A 20,152-nucleotide genomic window follows, 5' to 3' on the forward strand; every position below is an offset into this window, starting at 1 on the left:
CCTTTATGACAGTGTTTTCCCGACCTTCTGATGGATGCTCTTATCCCTTACTTTCATCTTTGCCAAGTTCATTGATTTTAAGTTTTATTCACATTACTTATTCCACACTCTCATGTTTGTTTTTTATTTATTACAAATACATTTTGTTTTTATAAATTTGTTTACAAATTTGTACAAATTTGTTTGATATTTCACTTCCTCCTTTCCAAATTCTTTTCTAACATTTTTTATTTCTCTTTTTCCTTCTCTTTCTTTTTTTAATATTTGAGCACACTTGATACACAGGGTTCCTTTCGTTTCAGACGTACAACATAGTATTTCACCATATAATCCAACAATTCCACTTTTGGGTGTTTACCCAAAGGAAATGAAAACACCAGTTCTATGATTATGTTTTGAATGGGGTGCAGCTATTTTAAAATATGAAATTTAACAGAGAAGAGCCAGCAGCCCCCAACATCGGGAGCTGCTCTGACACTGATAGTTGGGCTCAGTGTGGTCAGAAGCTGCCAAATGTCCACCACTTGGCCATATTCCTCTCCTGTGGGACATGAGCCTCACAGAACATCAGCATCAGACAAGGACATTCTGAAACCACAACATCACTCTGTGTCATTACAGACAAAACAAGGCACTACACAACCCACAGAATAACACACATCTCCCTGTGTCATTAAATGTAAGCAATCACTGCTTCTTCACCATGACTGCTCTCTCCTTGCTCTGGTCTGGCCTGCTGGAGAGCAGACTCACTGAGATGCTCAACCATGGGATTGCCCACATGTCCTGACAACACGCAGTCTCAAGTGGGCCCCAACTTCCATGGGTCCTCTCAAAAACTCCCATTCAAAGTCCATGTCCCATAGGTTCCAACACCTTCATATTAAGTTGCCCTGTGGCCCCCAAAGATGTGCGTTCTCTCTCACTGCAACAGGTAATAGATCCAATTTGAATGCCCCACAGGTGCTCCTGGTGGTCTTGGGCTGAAGAGCATTGAACCATGTTACCCTTTTGTCTGTCACAATTGTTTTTGTGTCTTTTAATTTGCTCATGGACATGAGTTTGTATCTTTGTGAGAGTGTGATTGACATGCAGATATTTCATACTTTTCCTATAGGTTTTCGACACTAGACTGTGCTTAGAGAATTTCTTCATCCTACAGTTGTAAACATTTCATGTATATTTTCACCTCGGTAGAAATGAGGAGCAGAGGATTTCACAAGGTTGAAGGGAAACACGGAGAATTGTCTGAACTTGGGCAAAAGTGTGGGCAGGAGCAAGAGGTAAAGGATGATAAGGTGGTGGAATCTAAGATGTCTTCTGCCTTATGACGTTTACAAGTATGTACAGAGCCTACAAGGTACATGCTGTAGCCAATATACCCTCTCACCTGGGCTCAGTGAGGACTTATGAGCCTCCTATGTTCACTAGGTGAACTCAACCAACACCACGACATCCAAAGTAATAGAGACAACAGTGTGCTCCAGGGATGAGCATCTTGAACACTCATGACCTAGATGTGATAATCACGTTTTGGTTCATGTCTGTACACTTCAGCTGTCTCAATGCATGGTAATTACACTTTCATGCTATATTTTAGGCATATGTTTCAGATCCACATAGACAAATCTACGACTTCCATTTAAAGGTAAATTTAATACACATACACCCATGAGTCACACAGTCTCTTCTTTGAGGAGGATCCTGACAACTAAGAGCATTCTAGATATGTACTGTCTGAATAGTAGCTATGAGCCACCCATGGCTACTTAAACTCCTATTCATTTAAAACAATTAAAAATGCAACTGCTAAGCACACCAGCCCTATTTCAAGTGCCACCTGCATCTCAAGAGCCACACGCATCTTGTGGCCACCATACTGGACAGCGCAGATACAGAACAATTCCTTCCGCACAGACTGTTGTATTGGTAGCTGCTGTGCTTCATGCTTTGTGGGTCTTGAGTCAAACATATCAGACACATGTAGAGTGAAAAGACCAACATGATTTCTCTTACAGACAACATCAGATTTGTGTCTGGGATGTGAATACATATGAAGCCGATGTGTACAAAATTAAAGTCGGTTATGCATGAATCTCGTGCCTACAGGTACAAACTGTCCCCAGTTACAAAAGGGAAATCCCTGTCCCTCCACCTTCCTTTCCAGACTGGGGACCGTCTCTGCCATCTCATTTCCAGGAGGTGAGGTCTCTTCTAGATGCACTCAGGGGCTAGAGTCAGAGCTGAGTTTTCAGAGCAGGAAGTGTAGCTCAGGGAGAGGGATTCTGCTGAGTGAGGAGGAGGCCAGGGCAGGACCAGCAGGAGATTCTCGCAGGGTTTTCAGAGCAGCCGTTCTCAAAGTGTGGTCTGGGGAACACCTGAAGTCACTGAGGCCCTTGCACAGAATCCATGAAGTTAACACTATTTTCATAAAATCACTTAGACATTATTTGCCTTTTCACATCATTGACATTCGCACTGAGGTAAAACAGCAAGAATGGAGGTGATGGGTCCACAGGGCAATTGTTATTCTTCACCACTACTCACTTCCATAAAAAAACAAAAACACTCTTTCCATCATCTTTCCAAGCCACCATAATGGTCCCATGAATGTCCCAGCAGATGCTCTCAAGAGTATTAATGCCTAGAAGAGAAGCAAAGGCAGATCTTATTAGGCCATGCTCCAAAGTCATCGTCCCGTTTCTAACTGTGATAATGAAGCATGGTTACATTGGGAATTTGAAATCACTGATGACCACCAAGCTGGGAACATTGCTGGGAACCTCACGGGCAGCTTAAACTCCAGTGGATTGAGAAGCTGCAGATTTAATGTACAACTCTAGAAAGATCTAGAAAAATGGCAGAAGAATCCACACCCATCCCTCCAGGGTGGTTTCATTGTCCTGAGAACCTCAGCTGGCACCATGAAGAAGCAAGACGAAAACCCACACAAGGGGAAATCCTGGGATTCTTTCTCTAGGGAGGTAATGCCTATGAGCAAGGAAAATACCTCAAAACAAAAGTAGGACAAAACAAAACTAGAATCACATTAAAACACTCTCATTGAAGGATTAAAAATTATCTTTATTAATCATTCTCAAATCCACATTCAAACATGTCATATACGATGATGTGGGGTCTACAGCCCTTCTGCATGCATAAACCCCAAGGAAAATAATTTGTGTAAAATTAACTGGCTGCCCCCCCCTTTTTTTTTCAACAGAATTCCTTTTTTACCTGAAGGAATGAGTGACACAGAAACTTGGATTATTTAGACTAGGACATTTGGCAAGACAGTTTCCGGAAGTTGCCATAGGTGGCTCATAGTTACTATTCAGACAGTACATATCCAGTTTCTGGAAAATGAACATGAACATAAGCTTTCATGAAAATCAACTCACATAGGACAGTTGAGAGTACTTGTTGCCTTGATCAAATGTAAGCTCTCAAGAGAAAATCAGAAACTTGTGATGTACCAATAAACTTGACAGCCTCCCATTACTGACAAACTTTTCTATTGGGATCTGTGGTAATATTAAAACAAATATGGGGGTGCCTGGGCGGCTCAGTCAGTTAAGTATCTGCCTTTGGCTCAGGTCATGATCCCAGTGTCCCGGGATAGAGCCCCACATCAGATTCTCTGCTCACCAGAGAGCTTCTCCCTCTTCCTCTGCCTGCTGCTATGCCTACTTGTGCTATCTCTCTGTCAAATAAATAAATAAAATCTCTTTAAAAAGGCATATTGTTTTTTAAGATTTTATTTATTAATTTGACAGAGAGAGAAGGATCACAAGTAGGCAGAGAAGCAGGTGGGGGGTGGGGGGGTGGGAAGCAGGCTCCCTGCTGAGTAGAGAGCCTAATGCAGGGCTCCATCCCAAGACCCTGACATCATGACCTGAGCCTAAGGCAGAAGTTTAACCCACTGAGTCACCAGGAGCCCCCAAAATATGACTTTTTGATAATTCAATATCAATCTCATCAACACTGGTACATGTACATAACTTAGTTAAACAACACATTACTTTTAAAAAAAATTTTTTTTTTAGGCAGAGAGTCAGGCAGAGAGAGTGGGGGAAGTAGGCTCCCCGCCGAGCAGAGAGTCCGATGCTGGGCTCGATCCCAGGACCCTGAGATCATGACCCGAGCTGAAGGCAGAGGCCTAACCCACTGAGCCACCCAGGTGCCCCACTTTTTAAAATTTTTTATTTTTTTTTAATTTCTTTTCAGTGTTCCAGAATTCATTGTTTATGTACCACACCCAGTGCTCCATGCAATACGTGCCCTCCATAGCACACATCACCAGGCTCACCCAACCTCCCACTCCTCTCCCCTCCAAAACCCTCAGTTTGTTTCTCAGAGTCCACAGTCTCTCCCTCCAATTTCCCCCAACTCATTTCTCCTCTCCATCTCCCCATGTCCTCCGTGTTGCTCCTTATGCTCTACAGATAAGCGAAACCATATGATAATTGACTCTCTCTGCCTGACTAATTTCCCTCAGCATACTCTTCCAGTCCCATCCATGTTGATACAAAAGTTGGGTATTCATTCTTTCTGATGGAGGCATAATAGTCCATTGTATACATGGACCACATCTTCCTTATCCATTCGTCCGTTGAAGGGCATCTTGGTTCTTTCGACAGCTTGGAGACTGTGGCCATTGCTGCTATGAACATTAGGGTACAGATGGCCCTTCTTTTCACGACATCTGTATCTTTGGGGTAAATACCCAGTAGTGCAATTGCAGGGTCATTGGGAAGCTCTATTTTTAATTTCTTAAGGAATCTCCACACTGTTTTCCAAAGTGGCTGCACCAACTTGCATTCCCACCAACAGTGTCAGAAGGTTCCTCTTTCTCCACATCCCCTCCAACACATGTTGTTTACTGTCTTGTTAATTTTGGCCATTCAGCACATTACTTTTTAAAAAATCATGCATTAGTACAAGGTCTGTTTCCTGTGCCAGATGGCCTGTGGATATTAATGCAACAGAGACTTGCAAAAATGTAAAATGCTAGAACATCTCTTTTCTCGCTATGGTTTTTATTTGTAGAAATAGTTATTTTGCATAAAAACAATATTTTTGTTTTCATGCCATAGATTATTAATATGATTCTAAATGAACTGATGAATTTTTGAACCTGTTTTATTCCTACTACGGTAAATACTGATAGAGATAACCCACAGACACAAAATGATCCTGTGAGACTGTGTAGATACCCTGTGAACAGAATGTTTGAGAATCACTGACTCACACAGCTCCTGGGCGACGTCTCAGGGGGACAGGGTGACAAAGAGCGCTCTGTGCAGTAGGTGAGGGATTCGGGCAAAGGCCCAGGTCCCTGGGTCGCCTCTCAGGCCTCAGGACCCTGTCCGGGGTGGGGAAGCTCAGTGTTGGGGAGTCCGGATCTCTGTGGGGTTCACGTCAGCCTCTCCCAACCTGTGTGAGGTTCTCCTGCCTGGATACTCCTGACGCGATACCGGTTCCCACTCCCATTGGGTGACAGGTTTCTGGAGAAGCCAATCAGCGGCACCACGGTCCCAGATTATGAAGTCTTCTAACCAGTCTCCGAGTTTAGCTGCGGCTCACCGACTCAGCAGACACTGAACAATCAGGTTGTGATGCCCCGAACCCTCCTCCTGCTGCTGTCCGGGGCCCTGGCTGTGGCCGAGACCTGGGCGGGTGAGTGCAGGGCGGGAGGAAAGGGCCTCTGCGAGGCAGGAACGAGGGGACCCCCCGGGGAAGGCGCCTCTCCGCCCCCCCGCCCCAGACCCCCAGCCGCCCCTGCCCGCCCCGGCCTGTGCTCCCCGTCCCTCCCCACCAGCGCCCTGCTCTCCCCCACTCGGTGCCCCCTCCTCCTGCCCTCCCGGCCGCCTCCACCTGGGTCCCGGGCCCCGCGCCGGGAGGAGGGTCGGGCGGGGTCTCAACCCCTACGCGCCCGCAGGCTCCCACTCCATGAGGTATTTCTACACCGCGGTGTCCCGGCCCGGCCGCGGGGAGCCCCGCTTCATCGCCGTCGGCTACGTGGACGACACGCAGTTCGTGCGGTTCGACAGCGACTCTGCCAGTCAGAGGCTGGAGCCCCGGGCGCGGTGGGTGGAGCAGGAGGGGCGGGAGTATTGGGACCGGCAGACCCGGAACCTCAAGGACGCCGCACAGACTTACCGACTGAGCCTGAACAACCTGCGGGGCTACTACAACCAGAGCGAGGCCGGTGAGTGACAGGGCCCGGGTCCAGGTCACGACCCTCATTCTCCGATATCCGGGTCTCAGCGTCACCGGAGTCTGAGGGACCCTCCCGCCCCCCCCCACCCCCGCCCCCCATCCTTAAGCCGGAAGAACCGCGGGAACTTTTAGGCGGTTTTACTTTCTGTTTAACCCCCTCCCTGGCGGGCGGGGCCAGGGTCTCACACCATCCAGAACATGTACGGCTGTGACATGGGGCCCGACGGGCGCCTCCTCCGCGGGTACCGTCAATACTCCTACGAAGGCGCGGATTACCTCGCCCTGAACGAGGACCTGCGCTCCTGGACCGCGGCGGACACGGCAGCGCAGATCTCCCGGCGCAAGTTAGAGGCGGCGGGTGATGCAGAGCGCTGGAGGAGCTACCTGGAGGGCAGGTGCGTGGAGTGGCTCCAAAGGTACCTGGAGATGGGGAAGGAGACGCTGCTGCGCGCAGGTACTAGGGGCCGCGGGGCCTCCCTGATCTCCCCTCCCCTGGGGCTGGCTTCCCACCAGGAAGGGAAAATGGACTCAGTGGCAGAAACCGCCCTCCCACGGGTGGGGAGAGGGAGGTCCGCCTGGGTGTTCAGGTTCCTACTAGAGAGTGACTCAGCCAGAGGGCCGCTTTTCTCTAAAAGACAATGGAGGAATCCAGTCTCTCCCAGGAGGCAGGTGGAGACCATCCCTGCAATAACCCGGTTCCCTTTGGCAGCCACCTTGGGAACCATGACTTAACCTCTCAAGGCCTTTTTCTCCAATACAAACATCTTTGGAGGTCTGAGTGGGTTTTTTTGAGTCATTCACTCTCCACCGCAGTCAGGACCACTAGTGCGCACTCCCCTTAGACCTGCAGCCTCTTACCCTGGGCTCTCTCCCTGATTCTAGAACTTTCCAGGATTAGAAATTCCCAAAAGCTAGATTGCTGACTGGGTCTTGTGCTTCTTCCATCCGAACCAATACCTGGTCCACCTCAGGGTGGTCACATGAATGTTCCTTCAGTGGCCCATAAAGATAAGCCCAAGTGTGGTTTTTCTGATTCTCTTCCTCAGAACCGCCCAACACACGCGTGACCCACCACCCCATCTCTGACCGTGCTGTCACGCTGAGGTGCTGGGCCCTGGACTTCTACCCTGCGGAGATCACCCTGACCTGGCACCATGATGGGGAGGACCTGACCCAGGACACAGAACTTGTGGAGACCAGGCCAACAGGGAATGGAACCTTCCAGAAGTGGGCGGCTGTGGTGGTGCCCTCTGGAGAGGAGCCGAGATACACATGCTTTGTGCAGCATGAGGGGCTGCCTGAGCCCATCACCTTAAGATGGAGTAAGGAGGGTTTTCGGGTAGAGCCTCTTCTCAGGCAAAGTAAAATCCTTCTCAAGAACTTCAGCAGGTTCAGAATTCAAACCAGAGGCCTGGACTCCTCACCTTCCCTTCCCTTTCCAGAGCCACCTCCTCCCACCATCCCCATCACGTGGATCATTGCTGGCCTGGCTCTCCTGGTGGTCACTGTGGTGATTGGAGCTGTCATCTGGAGGAAGAAGCGTTCAGGTATGGCATGGAGTGGGGGGATCTGAGTTCTCTTGTCCCTCTGGGGGGTTTCCTAGGTAGGAGAATGTCCTGTCTTATACTGGAAAGTACCATCCTTGCACATGGATGTGTCCACTCTGGAGCTGATCACTACGCTCACTCAGTAGCAAAAATGAAAATGAAGGACACGTTTGTGAAAATGAAGGACACGTTTTCATCTTGGTAATTCTGGTGATGGAGACCTGATTCCCAGCAGAGAGGACGGTCCCTGCTGAGAACAGACCTCCAGCAAGTTAGGTGGTCCAGGGACACCACACCTTATTCGTCCTGTTTCCTGATCATGTCCTGGGTGTTCAGCCAGAACTATGCAAACTTCATTTAGAACCAGGATTGGGAGCTTCCTCTAGGATCTTAGGGCCCAGCCATGCCTCCAGCCTTTGACATGATATTTTTTTCCCTCAGGAGGAAAAGGACCAAGCTACTCTCATGCTGCAGGTAAGTGTGGAGGGGGTGATCCCTGAGCCCCTGGGATAGTGTAGACAGGACCCCATGGGGAGCTCACACACCCCATCGCTCCTCCTTTAATCTCCTCTCCTGTGGGCTCTGACCACGTCCTGTTTGTTCTCCCCTAGGTGATGACAGTGCCCAGGGCTCTGATGTGTCTCTCACGGCTCCTAAAGGTGAGACTCCAGAGTTCCTGATGTGGGGAAAGGTTGGGGCACTAGGGACACTTTGAGCATGAGGGGTCTGTTGAGAATGTCCCCACTTACGGGACTGATCTCAATTTGTACATGATTTTTTTTCACAGTGTGAGACCAGCTGCCTTGTGGGGACTAAGAGATGGAAGATCTCTTCACACCCTCACTTGTGACACCAACAACCCCTGACTTTGTGCAGAAGGTGTCAGAATGTGTCTGTGTTCTTATGAACATAACATGAGGATGTGAAGAGATTTGCCCATCCTGCCCACCAGACCCCTCCCTATTCTGATCTGCATTCTCTTCTCTGATGTGCTTTCCTGTACCAGCAGAGGCAGGGTTGGACCATCTCCATCCATGTCCTTATTTCATGTTGGGCTGAGTACAAATGACTAACTTCCCTATTGAAAATGAGAATCCAGATAAAAGTTGTGTTTCCTAATTCTTCGCATGTGGGGTTGATAAGGTAATAAAAGGAGATTTCTAAAATTGAGATAGCAAATAAATGGAAACTCTGAGAACCTTCCAGAATCTGTGTTTGCTGTGCTGAGTCTGTTTGCAGGTAGGGGTAGGAGTAGGCTGTGAGAAGCTGAGCAGCGATGGGGTCGGTGCCCAGTGTGTGGTCAGTGCATCATAGGCGTGACATGCTCACCCCTCAGCTGGGTCATCTCTCTGCTCCATGTTCTTGCCCCTTCTGTGGAAGCTTATCTACTAGGACCTGTGATCATAGGAACATGGAGGTCACCTGCCACTTTGTGCAACAAGAGCTTCCTGTGACTGCATCAGCCTCGCATCAGGCCTGGGTTGGGTCATAGCCTCCATTTGGGGAAGGGTTTTTTTCACTGTTTCTCTAGAGCATCAGGCCTGTTCTTGCTCTTGTGTACGAGTTCTTGTCCATTCTCCCTTGGGTGACCCCATCAGTTAGAGCAGTGGGTGGCCTTTGGTATATGTTCCCACAGGCCTAGGTTGTCCCTGACACACAGGAGTCTCTGTAACAGAGACTTTCAGATTCATCCATCTCTTCCCCTCACTCTAGACTTGTTTTCTAGATTATTCTTTGGATTCTGGAGATGGAGGAGGAATCTGAATGTTTCTCAGCCTTAATAAACATCAGTTAGTTTCTCTCTCCAGCTGCTCTGCCCCCTCTCCCCTACCCTTAGTTCAATGATCCTAGTGCTGGCTTCGATCCAAGTTCATGGATTTCTAAAGCAGAGTCTAATGTAGATCTCTTTGTGGTTGGAGAAAAGGACCCAAAAGCCTGAGTACAGTGTTTCTGGAGAGAGAATTCTGTGTGCTGTGCTGTGCAGGAGAGATGGTGTGGGAGGAGGGGCTGAGCAGAGAGAGGGAGGGGAGGGGAGCCCTGTGAGAAGAGAGAGGCAGCACTGATGGGGAGGTGGACATATGGGGATGGGAGCTGCCACAGAACAGCTGTGCCTCAGGGGCATCTAGAAGAGGGAGTCCTCTAGCTGCTCATTCATTCAACTGATAATTGTGTGCCACATACAGGACATGCTATGTTTACATCTGGGCACCTGAGTGAGACTAAGAAGAAAGAAAATGTGCTGGTCTTATGGAGAGTATGTTCTAGTGTAAGGGGCAGATTGCACATGACTGTCAAACAATGTGGGGACTGGGGCAGTGACCCCTACCCCATGAAGTCAGGAATGCAAATATAGCTTTTGAGTCCCTCAAAGCATAACTAATAGCCTACTGTTGCTGGAAGCCTCATGGATAATGTGAAGAGTCACTTAACACTTGTTTATGTTACATGTAGAAAACAGTCTTCTAACAATGAATGAAGCTGCAAAAATTAGTCAGAAATCACAAAGAAGAGAAAATGCGTGGATAGTACCTACTGTAAAGAAGTTCGCACACAGGTTACCATGCACCGTGCACCAGTGTCATTCAGACATGAACTGTGTATAGTAAGGGAAGTGTTTAAGTTGGAAGTTGGCAGGAGCTGTGAGGAAGGAGACCCAGAGAGCACCTGTGCTGAGATGGGGACAATGGCTCCTTTACTCCAGGGATCAGGGGAGCCTCACTGAGAAGGTGACCTCATCAGGTCTGAGGGTATTAGAAGGCTTTTGAGTTTTCTCTGAGTGAGGTGTGGAGTTACAAGAATGAACAGATGAATGGGATTGACTTTCTAAGCAGCACCTGTTTGCTGCTGTGAGAATCGAGAGAAGTGGGGGTGAGCCACCAGTAGGCAAACTGTAGGAAACCAGTGCTGTGTCCCAGGAGGGGGATGTGGGTTGTACGTCTGGGGTGTGAGGAGGGAAGATATAGGAAGTGGTTGGGTGCTGGATATTCACAGATGGACTTTGCAGCATTTCCTAATGGATTCAATTCTGGGTGGCGAGTAAGAGGAATCAAGGGGGGCATCCACTATTTCAGACTGCAAGTAGAAATGGGGAGTGCCTTCCTTGGATATGGGGAAGATTCTGGAAGCAGGACACTGGGGAAGCAGCATCACAGGCATCTAGTTTGGGCATGTGGAATCTGAGACAACTATTAGAAATGCAGTGAGGTTAGCAGTTGGATACAGAGCACAGGGGAGGAGAAATATCTGGATTAGAGAAATAGATTTGGGAGGTGATAGCATATACATGATGTTTAGAGCCTTCAGCAGAGATGAGGTCACCAGGGGGCAAGACCCACGGAAAAAAAATCACAAAATTTAAAATGTAGAAAATTTGGCAAAAGCAAAAGAACATCTTAAGAAATTAACTACAAAATAAAGTGATCAATGATTAAAGAATGAAAATATTACAGTTTATTCACATAAGAAGCTGTCAGTAAAAAAGAAATGAGTGGAGGGGCACCCAGGTGGCTCAGCTTGTTAAACACCTGCCTTCTGCTCATGTCATGATCCCAGGGTCATGGGATCAAGCCCAGCTCCTGGCTCCCTATTCAGCCGGGAAGCCTTGCTTCTCTTCCCCATCCCTCTGCTGCTTCCCTGCTCCTGGGCACTCTCTCTCTCTCTCTCCTATAGAAATAAAATCTTTAAAAAAAGAGAGAGAGAGAAATGAGTGAGGCATGGAAAACAAAAAGCAAAAGGACAGTGACATAAACCAACAGTGTCAATATTAACATTGCAAGTGAGTGGCTTAAATAAGTCAAAGTGCAGATTGTTCACCTGAACACAAAACAAGATCCACCTATGCTGTCTACAGCAGACGCACTTGATCTCAGTTACAAACAGATTAAACTCAAAAGGGATGGAAAAAGTTATCTCAGGCAAACAACCATAAGAAAGCTGGAGTGGATACACTCATGTGCCAAAAGGGACATTATAGTTAAGGGGGCACCTGGGTGACTCAGTTGTTAAGAGTCTGCCTTCGGGACGCCTGGGTGGCTCAGTTGGTTAAGCAGCTGCCTTCGGCTCAGGTCATGATCCCAGCGTCCTGGGATCGAGTCCCACATCGGGCTCCTTGCTTGGCGGGGAGCCTGCTTCTCCCTCTGCCTCTGCCTGCCATTCTGTCTGCCTGTGCTTGCCCTCTCTCCCTCTCTCTCTGACCAAAAAAAAAAAAAAAAAAAAAAAAAAAAAAAAGTCTGCCTTCGGCTCAGTCATGGTCCATTGAGCCCCTGCATTAGGCTCCCAGATCAGTAGGAAGCCTGCTTCTCCCTCTCCCCCTGCTTATGTTCACTCTCTCACTGTGTCTCTATCTGTCTAATAAATAAAATCTTTTTATAAAAAATAAAAATGCTAGTTAGATAAACAGGATCATTTTGTAATAATAAAATGGTCAAGTCATCAGAAAGCGAAACAACTCTAAACATATATTCACCTAATAACACACAACTGCTTGTAGCAAAACTGACAGAAACTGAGAAACAGACAATAAGACGATAATACTATAACTCAATATATCACTTTCAATAATGGATAGGACAACTATGCAGAGATAATGAAGATGAAGAATTGAACCATACTATAAAACAACAGTGTAAGTCTGACATGTAAAGAACATTCCAGCAATGAACAGAATATACATTCATTTCAAATGCACATGGAGCTTTCTAGAAGATAAGCCATATGCTAGGCCATAAACAAAAAAAAAAAAACTCAATGCATTTAAAGGGGTAAAAATAATGCAAATATCACAGTGGCATGACACCAGAAATAAATAACTGGAATGAATTTGGGAAACTCACAATATGCAGAATTAACACATTCCTACATAATCAAAGGGTCAAAGATATCAAAATGGAATCAGAAGATACTTTGAGATTAATAGAAATGAAGACAGAGCATACCAACACCAAGGGGGTCCGACTAAAGCAGTGCCAAGAGGAAATATATAGTTGGAACTGCCTATATGAAAAAGAAACCTCTCCAAACAATTACTGAACTTCCACTTTAAGTCAAAGGAGAAAGAGGACCAAACTAAACCAAAAGCAGGCAAAAGGAAGGAAAAAATAAAGATTAGAGCAGAAGTTAATGAAATAGAGAAATCCCAAAACCAGACAAGGATCCCATCAAAAAAGAGAACTACAGACCAATAACCTTGATGAACACAGATGCAAAAATTCTCGCCAAAATACTAGCCAATAGGATTCAACAGTACATTAAAAGGATTATTCACCACGACCAAGTGGGATTTATTCCAGGGCTGCAAGGTTGGTTCAACATCCGCAAATCAATCAATGTGATACAACACATTAATAAAAGAAAGAACAAGAATCATATGATACTCTCCATAGATGCTGAAAAAGCATTTGACAAAGTACAGCATCCCTTCCTGATCAAAACTCTTCAAAGTGTAGGGATAGACGGCACATACCTCAATATTATCAAAGCCATCTGTGAAAAACCCACCGCAAATATCATTCTCAATGGAGAAAAAATGAAAGCTTTTCCGCTAAGGTCATGAACAGGGCAGGGATGTCCGTTATCACCACTGCTATTCAACATAGTACTAGAAGTCCTAGCCTCAGCAATCAGACAACAAAAGGAAATTAAAGGCATCCAAATCGGCAAAGAAGAAGTCAAACTATCACTCTTTGCAGATGATATGATACTATATGTGGAAAACCCAAAAGACTCCACTCCAAAACTGCTAGAACTTGTACAGGAATTCAGTAAAGTGTCAGGATATAAAATCAATGCACAGAAATCAGTTGCATTTCTCTACACCAACAACAAGACAGAAGAAAGAGAAATTAAGGAATCCATCCCATTTACAATTGCACCCAAAACTATAAGATACCTGGGAATAAACCTAACCAAAAAGACTAAGAATCTATACACAGAAAACTATAAAGTACTCATGAAAGAAATTGAGGAAGACACAAAGAAATGGAAAAATGTTCCATGCTCCTGGATTGGAAGAATAAATATTGTGAAAATGTCTATGCTACCTAAAGCAATCTACACATTTAATGCAATTCCTATCAAAGTACCATCCATTTTTTTCAAAGAAATGGAACAAATAATCCTAAAATTTATATGGAACCAGAAGAGACCTCGAATAGCCAAAGGAATATTGAAAAAGAAAGCCAAAGTTGGTGGCATCACAATTCTGGACTTCAAGCTCTATTACAAAGCTGTATCATCAAGACAGCATGGTACTGGCACAAAAACAGACACATAGATCAATGGAACAGAATAGAGAGCCCAGAAATGGACCCTCAACTCTATGGTCAACTCATCTTCGACAAAGCAGGAAAGAATGTCCAATGGAAAAAAGACAGCCTCTTCAATAAATGGTGTTGGGAAAATTGGACAGCCACATGCAGAAAAATGAAATTGGATCATTTCCTTACACCACACACGAAAATAGACTCAAAATGGATGAAGGATCTCAACGTGAGAAAGGAATCCATCCAAATCCTTGAGGAGAACACAGGCAGCAACCTCTTCGACCTCAGCCGCAGCAACATCTTCCTAGGAACATCACCAAAGGCAAGGGAAGCAAGGGCAAAAATGAACTATTGGGATTTTATCAAGATCAAAAGCTTTTGCACAGCAAAGGAAACAGTTAACAAAACCAAAAGACAACTGACAGAATGGGAGAAGATATTTGCAAATGACATATCAGATAAAGGGCTAGTGTCCAAAATCTATAAAGAACTTAGCAAACTCAACACCCAAAGAACAAATAATCCAATCAAGAAATGGGCAGAGGACATGAACAGACATTTCTGCAAAGAAGACATCCAGATGGCCAACAGACACATGAAAAAGTGCCCCATATCACTCGGCATCAGGGAAATACAAATCAAAACCACCATGAGATATCACCTCACACCAGTCAGAAGGGCTAAAATTAACAAGTCAGGAAATGGCAGATGCTGGCGAGGATGCGGAGAAAGGGGAACCCTCCTACACTGTTGGTGGGAATGCAAGTTGGTGCAACCACTCTGGAAAACAGCATGGAGGTTCCTCAAAATGTTGAAAATAGAACTACCCTATGACCCAGCAATTGCACTGCTGGGTATTTACCCTAAAGATACAAACGTAGTGATCCGAAGGGGCACATGCACCCGAATGTTTATAGCAGCAATGTCTACAATAGCCAAACTATGGAAAGAACCTAGATGTCCATCTACAGACGAATGGATAAAGAAGAAGTGGTATATATACACAATGGAATACTATGCAGCCATCAAAAGAAATGAAATCTTGCCATTTGCTACGACATGGATGGAACTCGAGGGTATCATGCTTAGCGAAATAAGTCAATCAGAGAAAGACAACTATCATATGATCTCCCTGATATGAGGGAGAGGAGATGCAACATGGGGGGTTAAGGGGGTAGGAGAAGAGTAAATGAAACAAGATGGGATTTGGAGGGAGACAAACCATAAGTGACTCTTAATCTCACAAAACAAACTGAGGGTTGATGGGGGAAGGGGGGGTTGGGAGAGGGGGGGTGGGGTTATGGATACTGGGGAGGGTATGTGCTATGGTGAGTGCTGTGAAGTGTGTAAACCTGGCGATTCGCAGACCTATACCCCTGGGGATAAAAATATATGTTTATAAAAAATAAAATTAAAAAAAAAAGAGAGAGAGAGAGAGAGAAAGATCAAGAGAGAAAATGGGGATGAGTTGACAGCAGACTTCCTTTATGAAGAAGGACACCCAAAGCAGTAGGCACATAGCAAAGTTTTGCAAAATTGAAAGGTCCTGCAGCAAAATGAGGAATTAAAAAACTCACTAGGGGTCCAGCTGAAAGTGAAGCCACTGATGATTAAAATCATTGTATTGAGGATTCCAATCCTAGCTTTTTAAAAGTCCAGCTTTACTACAGGAGAACTGTTAGATTACTGCCCACAGGTCACCTGACCAAGCTGTTTATGTTGATGCATAGCAGTGAAAAAAATGGAACAATGGGAAAGACCCGTGTTTTGGAATTACCAGTTCATGGCCAATGGCCAACAGCCAAGCCACATGGTCAGACACAAGCTTATGTCTTTCATATCTATTTCCAATCTATTTCTAATGTTATGATATGACTGGTCAGACACAAGCTCTGTGTCCTGGGTCAGGTCCTCCTCATCACGCTGCCAGGTCAGGGTGATCTCCGCAGTGTAGAAGCCCAGGGTCCAGCACCTCAACGTGACCTCATGATCAGAGACGGGATGGTGGGTGACATGTGTCCTTGGGGTATCTGAAGAGAAGGGTCAGAAAATTCTGGAATTTAGGGAGGAGTTAAGATGATGGAGGAGTAGGAGACCCAAATTTCATCTGGTCCCTGGAATCAACTAGATGGTTATCAAACCTTTCCGAACACATAGGAATCAATGGGAGCTGTGAAGAAAGAAGTGCTGCAAGTCTACAAGTAGGAAAGCGACCACTGTTTGGGAGGTAGGAGGTGCGGAGACACGAATCCAAGGTGAAATATCGGAGGATAAGGCAGAGCGGAGACAGTTGCTTCAGGAGGCAGCTGCCAAGTATTATAAACAGCAGAGCACAAAATCAGGACTTTAGGAAATCTGCTCCAGTGCAGGAGGTCTCTGGCTTAAAGGTACTCAGGTGTTGGAGTGGGGCAGAATCCGAAGTGGGACAGCACAGTCTCAGGATCCCAGGGTCACAGAAAGAACAGGGGTGCCTGAGTGTGGAAAGTTCCCAGGCATCGGAGCGGGGAAGCCGGCTGCATGGCGAGTCTAGGTGCTGGCTTTCTGCTCCGTGTTGCCATAAGCAGGGAACCGCTGCACTATTCAGTGAACCCCTCTCTGAGCAGGAGCCCAGTAAGCAGCAGAAGCCCAGCAGGCCCCCACCTCCTCTGGGTGAAACTGCACCTGTCCCTGCTGCAGGAGCCCATCAAGTTTGGAGTTTTAAGACTCAGTCATGTTCCTGACATAAAAACGTTTGGTCACAGGCTGGGTGAACACAGAGTTCATAGGGAAACCAGGGAGACCAGGCTGATCAATTGCTTTTCTGTGTAGGCTCACTAAAGAATGGGGAGTGTGAATTTTCAGATCCAGGTCTAGAGAGCAAGGTGCAAGCATATTCACCCCACTGACCAGAGCTGAAAGGCTCAGGGACCATAACAGTGTCACCTAGCGGAATCCAGAGATTGAAGCAGTAATCAAAGCCTCCCCCAACCCCCAAAAAAGTGTCTGGGGTCTGATGGATTCTCTGGGGAATTCTAACAAACATTCAAAGAAGAAATAATACCTATTCTTCTGAAACTGTTTCAAAAATAGAAACAGAAGGAAAACTTTCATACTTTTTCTATGAGGCCAGCATTTCCTTGAGCCCCAAACCAGGCAACAACCGTATCAAAAAGGAGAATTTCAGGCCAATATCCCTGATGAATTGGATGTCAAAATTCTCAATAAGATCCTGGCTAATAAAATCCAACGGTACATTAAAAGGATTAGCCATCACCACCAGGTGGGATCTATCCCTGGGATTCAAGGTGGTTCAACATTCCTAATCAATCAATGCGATAGAACACATAAATAAGAGAAGAGACAAGAACCACATCATCCTCTCAATTGATGCACAGAAAGCATTTGACAAAATACAGCATCCCTTCCTGAGTAAAACTCTTCAGAGTATAGGGATAGAGGGAACATTCCTCAAGTCCATAAAATCCATCTATGAAGAACCCACAGTGAATATCATTCTCAATAGGGAAAAGCTGACAGCCTTCCCATGGAGATCAGGAACATGACAAGGATGCCCACTCTTGCCACTATTGTTCAACATAGTACCAGAAGTCCTAGCAACAGCAGTCAGACCACAAAAGGAACTAACAGATATTCAAATCAGCAAAGAAGAATTCAAACTCTCTCTCTTTGCAGATGACATGTACGCTATGTGGAAAACCCAAAAGTCTGTACCTTCAAACTACTAGAACTGATACAGTAATTCAGTAATGTGGCCAGGTACAAAATCAGTGCACAGACACTGGTTGCTTTCTGATACACTAACAATGAAACTGTAGAAAGAGAAATTAGAGAATCAATTCCATTTACAATAGTACCAAAAAACCTTGGATACCTTGGAATAAATCTAACCAAGGAAGTAAAGGATCTATATTCTAGGAACTACAAAACACCCATGAAAGAAATTGAAGACACAACAAGCTGGAAAAACATTCCATGCTCATGGATCAAAAGAATAAACATTGTTAAAATGACTGTGCTGCCCAGAGCAATCCATACTTTCAACACCATCGCAATCAAAATACCAATGGGATTTTTCAAAGTGCCAGAACAAACAATCCTAAAATTTGTATGGAACCAGAAAAGACTGCAAGTCACCAAAAAAAAAAAAAAAAAAAAAAGTTGAAAAGAAAAACAAAGTTGGGGTAATCACGTTGCCTGATTTCAAGCTATGCTACAAAGCTGTGATCACCAAGACAGCATGGCACTGGCACAAAAACAGACACATAGACCAATGGGACAGAATAGAGAGCCCAGAAATGGACTCTCAGCTTTATGGTCGACTAATCTTCAACAAAGCAGGAAAAAATATCCAATGGAAGAAAGACAGTCTCTTCAATAAAAGATGCTGGGAAAATTGGACCGCTATATACAGAAGAATGAAACTGGACCCTTCTCCTACACCATACACAAAGATAAACTCAAAATGGATGAAAGACCTCAATTTGAGACCAGAATCCATCATAATCTAGAGGAGAACATAGGCAGTAACCTCTTCAACATCAGCCACAGCGACTTTTAAGACAGTCTCCAAAGGCAAGGGAAACAAAAGCAAAAATGAACTCTTGGGACTTCATCAAGATAAAAAGCTTCTGCACAGCAAAGGAAACACCAAACAAAACAATGGGAGAATATATTTGCCAATAGCACTACAGACAAAGGGTTAATATCAAAGATTTATAAAAAACTTCTCAAACTCAACACCCAAAAAACAAATAAGTCAAAAAAGGGAAGAGAACATGAGCAGACACTTCTCTGAGGAAAACCTACAAATATCTAACAGACACATGAAAAATGTTCATCATCACTAGCCACCAGGGAAATCAAAAACAAAATCACATTGAGATACCACCTCTCAGCAGTCAGAATGGCTAAAATTAATAAGTCAGGAAACAACAAATGTTGGCAAGCATGTGGAGAAAGGAGAACCCTCCTACGCTGTTGGTGGGAATGCAAGCTGATGCAGCTACTCTGGAAAATACTGTGAAGGTTCCTCAAAAAATTGAAAATAGAGCTACCCTACAACCCAGCAATTTCACCCCTGGGTATTTACCCTAAAGATACCAATGTAGTTATCTGAAGGGTCGTGTACACCCCAATGTTTATGGCAACAATGTCCACAATAGTAAAACTATGGAAAGCGCCTGTATTTCCATCGATAATGAATGGATAAAGATATTATACACACACAATCGTATATTACTCAGCCAACAAGAAAATGAAACTTTGCTATTTACAATGACATGAATGGAATCAGAAGGTATTATGCTAAGCAAAGTGAGTCAACCAGAGAAAGACAATTATCATATGATCTCACTCATATGTGGAATTTGAGAAATGAAACAGAGGATCACAGGGGAAGAGAGGAAAAATAAAACAAGATGAAACGAGTGACAGAGACAGTCTGTAAAAGACTCTTAATCATAGGAAACAAACTGAGGGTTGCTGGAGGAGACACGGGTGGAGGGATGGCGTCACTGGGTGATGGACATCAGGGTGGGCACATTTTGTAATGAGCACTGCGTGTTATATGAGACTGATGAACCACAGTCCTGTACTCTGAAACCAATGAAACATTGAATATTAATTAATTGAATTTAAATTTTAAAGTGTTGAAAAAATTAAAAGATAAAAATAAAAAGATAAAAAGAGGACTCCTAAAGTTTGAGAGAGGAAATAAACAGAAGCAGTAGGGCCTTCCAGGTTCCACAGGTTGGCTGGGCTTCCTCTGGGTGTGGGGATGCAAGAGCGTGTGAGGAGCCAGCATGGAGGGGACTGTGCCCAGCCTGTGCTCAGAGCATCCTGGGCTTTGACACGGTCACTGCTCTGCTGGTCATATTTGTTGCTCCTTTGTCCCTTGTCCCATCAGTAGAAACTTGTCCCACCAGGCCCAGGGATCACAACGACTCCGATCTCTCTTCTCTCTAGAACTTTATGCAGCAAGATCTTCCTGTGGCAGGGTTGCCAAGGCTTAGGCCTGGGTCAGGACTCAGCCCCCACGTTTTTGCTGTCTTTTTTTCTCCTCCTCCTCCTCCTCCCTCTCCCTCTTTGTTTCTATGGAGAATTAGGCCTGTTGTTGTTCTTGGG

The 20,152-nt window shown here is 45.3% G+C and overlaps 2 protein-coding genes across 4 annotated transcripts in view; both read left to right on the plus strand.

The window, feature by feature from the left end:
- LOC125101807 (DLA class I histocompatibility antigen, A9/A9 alpha chain-like) overlaps nucleotides 1-20,152 on the plus strand; it is a 343,654-nt gene that overhangs the window by 266,017 nt on the left and 57,485 nt on the right. Inside the window, 1 exon segment of the mRNA XM_047732307.1 lies at nucleotides 8,381-8,428. Coding sequence (XP_047588263.1) covers nucleotides 8,381-8,428 — 48 coding nt within the window.
- The window catches only part of LOC125101803 (DLA class I histocompatibility antigen, A9/A9 alpha chain-like), a 249,173-nt gene that overhangs the window by 171,331 nt on the left and 57,690 nt on the right, over nucleotides 1-20,152 (plus strand). Inside the window, exon 6 of one of the 3 annotated variants that reach the window (XM_047732293.1) lies at nucleotides 7,708-7,769. The exons of 1 other annotated variant lie outside the window; for it this stretch is intronic. In XM_047732293.1, the coding sequence (XP_047588249.1) occupies nucleotides 7,708-7,769 (62 nt within the window). The remainder of the gene's footprint in view (nucleotides 1-7,707; nucleotides 7,770-20,152) is intronic. One more of the 3 variants, XM_047732291.1, reaches the window with a different exon arrangement.

This window comes from Lutra lutra, chromosome 6, assembly GCF_902655055.1.
Source record: "Lutra lutra chromosome 6, mLutLut1.2, whole genome shotgun sequence".
NCBI lineage: Eukaryota > Metazoa > Chordata > Mammalia > Carnivora > Mustelidae > Lutra > Lutra lutra.